The sequence below is a fragment of the Poecilia latipinna genome, unplaced genomic scaffold (assembly GCF_001443285.1).
Source record: "Poecilia latipinna isolate Pla-1442-1.1 unplaced genomic scaffold, P_latipinna-1.0 Scaffold6396, whole genome shotgun sequence".
Classification (NCBI taxonomy): Eukaryota; Metazoa; Chordata; class Actinopteri; order Cyprinodontiformes; family Poeciliidae; genus Poecilia; species Poecilia latipinna.
The window spans coordinates 1-5,952 of record NW_015119012.1 but is presented as its reverse complement, the minus strand read 5'-3'; the positions used below and the strand labels follow the sequence as shown (position 1 = coordinate 5,952).

Sequence of the window (5,952 nt, the reverse complement as noted above, 5' to 3'; positions counted from 1 at the left end):
GATCTCACATCTCAGAGTGATTTTCTCTCCACTGAATATCGGAGGCCAGTTGTGTTTCCAGGTTATTGTGGGTTTAATGGAAACTGTTCACATAAAGAAATCTCTGGTTAGAAATGTAACAATAACAAAGTCAGAAGTAAATCATTTGATCTTTTTCAGGAGGGAATCATTCACTGAATTCAAAGATCAAATTTATATAAGAAAAAAATATTTAAATGGAATAAATTAGGGTATTAAATAAAATTATTAATACAAATGTGTCTTCTAAACATATAGAAGTAATATTTATTGTAAAACATGGCAGAAATAATAATACCACCTTCAGTTTAAAAACTTTTAAACTTAATAAATAGATTTCATAGCAGGTTGATGTGAGATTTAAATAATAAATACATGCAATAAAATCTTGTGTAACATCATTAGGTAAAACAAAATTACACTTTACATTCCAAAAATGAAAAGCTTTTATAAACATATTTACAAATTCAAGATAATTTGTTTGTTTCATTGATGAACAGAAACTAAACTCACCAGTTTTCCATATGGTGACCTCTCTGCTGGTTTCAGTGTAGAAAACTGGATCTCCTCTTCCTCCTCTTCCTCCTCTGCAGCTGTAAACACCTTCATCTGAGACGATGAAGACTCCATCTGGATCACTGTTTCCTATTGGCTGATCTGGATCCTGTCTGAACCAGTAAATCCTCCAACCATCACCGATGTCCACAGAGCATCTCAGTGTTACACTGCCCCCTGCTGGTATGATCGTTTGTCTTGCTGTCATTGTGGCTCTGGGTTTATTAGTTGCTGATTGAGGAAAAGACAAAGATCAATACAACTATTGACTCATTTTATCTGTCAAATGTTTTTATACAGCAGTACATGTGGTTGTTATGGATTCACATATATATTGAAATTTAACACTAAAATAATCTTTTCTCATAAACATGCAGATTATTCACATTAGAGCAGGGGTGGCCAAGTCCAGTCCTCGAGAGCTACCATCCTGCAAGTTTCAGATGCATCCCTGCTTCAACACACCTGAATCAAATGACTGGCTCGTTATCAGGCCTCTGGAGAGCTGATCCCGGTCTGTTGGAGTAAGGATACTTCTAAAACTTGCAGGATGGTGGCTCTCGAGGACTGGACTTGGCCACCCCTGCATTAGAGCATCTACTGTTCATCAATATATTAACTAATAAAACACAGAAATCATAATAATCTGACTGTGATTGAATAAAATCATGTTGTATCAAATCCCAGTCAGAGCTGAGCTGAACCAAACTACTGAACCAGAACATCTTCTAATGTTCTGCTGCAGTCAGGAGAACTGGGCTGGAAATCAGCTCTACTGCACAAATCACTTCTCAGTCCTTCAACAAGGAAAGCTCTGCTGACAACTAAAGGTTGAACTATTTTTAGTCTAGTGGTGATTTTTCTAAACTTTCAATCAGATGAATTGAACTCAGAGGAACCACAGTGGCCTCCTGGAAAACTGCAGCAGGACCAGAGAATCACAATCTGCCTCCTATCAGCTTTTATTGGCTCATTGTAGCATGGAGGGATTTTATATGAGAGACATTTTACTAAAATAGAGACAGTATTGTGCAAAAGTCTTGGTCCAATCATTCATTCTCTATACTGTCCTTCCAAGAAAGCTAAATTTCTGATCAGTTTAAAACTGATTGTGTTCAAACATCCTCCAGACTTTCTAATTTCAGTATTTTTGTTTTTCTACCAGGTTTGGCTTCTTTTTTTATTAAACACAACAGTTGTAATATATTCTTCATCTTAAATCCAAAATTATAAAAAGGTAATTTGGATTTATTCTTTATTTCCATAGAATTGAACAAAAGAAACTTTGGGCATTGAGTTTGTTTTCCTTTTCATTTTCTAATAAATCTTCATCTTTCAGCATCAGCCTGTTAAAGTGAATATAAATATATGGATCTAATCTGTGCTGACAGGATGCTAAAAAGGTTAAAACGAAGTCTGGCTGCCCAGCAGCATCAAAGTAGAGCTGGTTTAAAAGTCTAAACAGAAAATACTGTAATCTGCATCTTAAATACATTATGAAATATAACAGAAGTGAACTTTAGTGAACACCATCATAGCTTAATGTTTTTTTTCAAGTGAGCCGTTTAGATGTGACTTAATGACATTATATTACATTGTAAATAATTATTTCATATCTACGATAGATTATCTACTTACAAACAGTTAATGAGTAATTATCACTCCATTGTGTGAACTGATGGTTTCCTCTTCCTCTACAGCTGTATTCTCTGCTGTCAGACTCAGTAACGTCGTTGATCCTATATTCACTGGATGTTGGAGAGTTTTGGTCATTTGTCCTCCACTCATACGTCCACTGAGTTTCTCCTCCTCCATTGATCTCACATGTCAGAGTGACCGTCTCTCCACTGAATATATGAGGCCAGTTGGGTTTCAGGGTCACATAAATGGAGACTGTTCACAGAAAGAAATCTGTGGTTAGAGAATAAAACTTTTCCTGCTATGTCAGGTTAAATTTATTAACCCTTAAGTTCAAGGGTTAAGATTACAAAAAACGTTCAATTAAAGAAATCATTGAAAATGCACAAAACATAAGTTAATTTTACAAGACAATGAATTATCATGAATAATATAGAAAAGAAGTCATTAATTTAAAATCCGTAAATCTAACAAATACTTTCCATACCAGGATACTGTCAGCTGTAAATATCTAATCTCAGCCTAGATATTCCTTTTTGTAACACCTGATCTAAGAATCAGTTTAAAATCATCCAAAGCTTGAAGATGCTAATGTCTTTCTCACCAGTTTTAACGTCGACTTCATTGCTGTATTCAGTGTAGAAAACTGGATCTCCTCTTCCTCCTCTGCAGCTGTAAACACCTTCATCTGAGACACTGAGGACTGCATCTGGTTCATTGTTTCTGATGAGCTGAGCTGTAGAAAACTCTGAGTTTTGTCTGAACCAGTCAAACTTCCAGCCGTCAGAGTTAAAAACAGAGCAGGTCAGTGTCACACTGCCCCCTGCTGGCAGGAATATTTTCTCTGGTGTTACTGTGGCTTTGGGTTTAGCAGCTGTCGTGGCAAAACATAAATACAATTAAATATTCAGATTATTGCTTAAAGAAATATTATGTTGTTACTATAAATCACGTATTCACCTTCTAGAACCAAACACAAATAATGAAACCTAAACATGATTGACAGGTCAGATTTACCATAATATGATGAATATGAATTAAATTATATCTTAAAAATATACAATAATAATAAAATGAAAGAGATTTCGTTATTGTAAGCATAATCTCAAACCTGCATTCATAATTAAGTTCTGTCTTACAATTTCTAAAGCTACTTGTGTATTTATCAACCAGGAGGTCCAGAAGGATGAAGATCCAGACTGAACGACTCAGGAAGAGTTTTTAACATCAGACTGAAAAAACTCAAGAAAATCACAGAATCTGGAAATGTTTTCATCATGTTGCTGCTTATAGGATCACTGCACAATCTTCTTGTACTGTCAGAAATGTATTAATTATAATAAAATAATTTATTTGACATCTGCTAGTAAATCTTGTTTATAAACATGAGAGTGATTAAATATGTAACTATTTCAGTTAGTGGTGTCGATTAGTGTTGAACTCAGTTAATATACATTTAAATATGATACATTTCATACTGGAGAGAAACCATAATATAACATACATATATCCCGTTGTTCTTTAACATCTTGTCCAGTAGACAGTTTGTTGCTGCGATGTGATGCTAAATCTGATTCAGTGTTTATCTTTAACTACAGAATTCATCTTAACTCTCCTCTCTTTGCATCTGTTTAGTTTTTAAAACAGACACAGTTCTCCAAAATGTGTTCTCTCTCTCTCTCTCTCTCTCTCTCTCTCTCTCTCTCTCTCTCTATATATATATATATATATATATATATATATATATATATATAGAGAGAGAGAGAGAGAGAGATTATTATTATTATTATTAGTAGTAGTATTATTATTATCATTATTATTATTCTCTCTCTGTTTTCCAGTAATGCTACAGTTCAGTTCAATATCTGATGTTTACCAGAGAAATCACGAGAGAGCTTCATGAGGATCCTGGATCAGAAATGCTTCCTGTTCTGGTTTGTTTATGTAGATCAGTAAACTAAAGACAGAACATTCTCAGTATGAATGCAGATCAGTCTGACTCACATAAAGCTGGCAGTCTGAAGGCATCACTCCATTCTGTTAGCTGATTGTTTCTTCTACCCGAACATTGATATTCTCCACTGTAGGACTCAGTATCTGTGTTGATCTTGAATTCATTGGATGGTGTAGGGTTTCCACTGTTAATGCTCCAATAATACGCCCACTGAGGTCCTTCATCTTTCTGGATCTCACATCTCAGAGTGACTGTCTCTCCTCTGTATATCGGAGACCAGCTGTGTTGCAGAGTCACTGAGGCTGTGCCGGAAACTATTAAAAAATGCAATAAAAACAGAAACTATTATCATCCTTAAATTAAAAACTAGAAAGTGCCTGAAACGTAAATAGAAGATGAATGAGTTTGATTTATTTCATGAAATTCAACTTCCAGAAGTTAAAAATTAAGAACTGATCTAAATTAATCCTCAGAAAGTCTGCTATTTCATGTCAATTGCATATTTAAACTCAACTTTCTCAAAAATTAAGATTTCTTTACTCTCCGAAGTCAAGCTTTCTTTATTTTCAGTTCTGCAGCTGTAGAATCCTCCTTTTCTTATATTGAAAACTCCATCTGACCTAAACTCTGATTTAGTCAGACCTGTGGATGAGGTTCGTCTACAGAGTTCATATGATGAACCAGCAGGTTTCTCCACATTACAGTTCACTGTCACACTGCCCCCTGCTGGTATGGTTGTTTTGTCTGCTGTAAGAGTGACGTCTGTTTCTGTAAAAAAACAAAAAAACAAAAAAAAAAAAAACAATAAAACACTTACCATCACTTATATTTGGAAGATTTCTCAACAATGTGACTAATCAGTTTAACTTTTAAATCCAGAGCAAGTCTTAAACAAGTTGGACATTTTAAAAATGTACCATTTAAAAAAAAAATAATGGTAAATACAGTCTATCCAACAAACTACAGATTTTTGGAAAGAAATGACTAAATCACTGAATGTATCTTAGTCATTTTGTCTTTTAGGTCAGTTAGGATGAAGAAGCACAACAAAATAATTTTCAGAAACTTTTCACGTTTCAAGGGTACTAAAGTAAACTGATTCTGTAGAGGACAGAATATGCCACAATAATAGTTTTAAATATAGAAATTAATAGTCAAATATTGATCTTGTCCAAGAAAGTCTAATCCATTATAACAGCAGCTGATTTTTGTTCCTGTTTGGAATTATAAAAAAAAGTAAAACTGCATCTTTACAATTAAAAAAACATTAACTCAATGTTTCAGGTCAGCAAAACATTTAACTAATGAGATTAATAAATCTGAGTGTAAAGAAAAATGAAATAAGTAATTTTATTGTCCACATGAACTTTTTGCCTCCAGATGGCGCTGAAGAGAGAAAAGCTTTCAGTTTTCAGGTTTAGCTCAAATGTTTCTCCTCTAAGTTTCCTCACATGTCAATGTTCAGTTTTAAGCTTCTTATGGACATGATAACTCCATGTAACTACTGGAGAGACCAGGAATAAACACATTGAACAGTTTGTGCTTGAAACCAGAATGACGATGACTTTTTTACTGATAAGGTCGTTTCTACTTCCTCTTTATCTGATCTCTTGTTCTTACTCACTCTGACCTGATGAGATGATCAAAAGGAGAAACAACCTAATCTGCAATTAGTATTTTTTGCTTAAAAGTATAAATTCAACAAAACTGAATCCAATGTTGCTGAGTTATTCTGATCATGTAACCACTACAACTAATATAAAATATATATATTCAGTTAAAAGGTA

At 34.1% G+C, this 5,952-nt stretch overlaps 1 protein-coding gene across 1 annotated transcript; it reads right to left on the bottom strand.

Moving 5' to 3' along the window:
- Positions 1-6: 6 nt before the first annotated feature.
- Positions 7-4,405, bottom strand: LOC106943912 (high affinity immunoglobulin gamma Fc receptor I-like; the record flags this gene model as incomplete). The annotated part of the gene is made up of 5 exons (XM_015027209.1): positions 7-83; positions 532-804; positions 2,212-2,466; positions 2,816-3,085; positions 4,216-4,405. Coding segments are annotated over 5 exons (1,065 nt in total), but the record flags the coding sequence as incomplete, so codon positions are not given.
- Between the last annotated feature and the right edge of the window lie 1,547 nt (positions 4,406-5,952).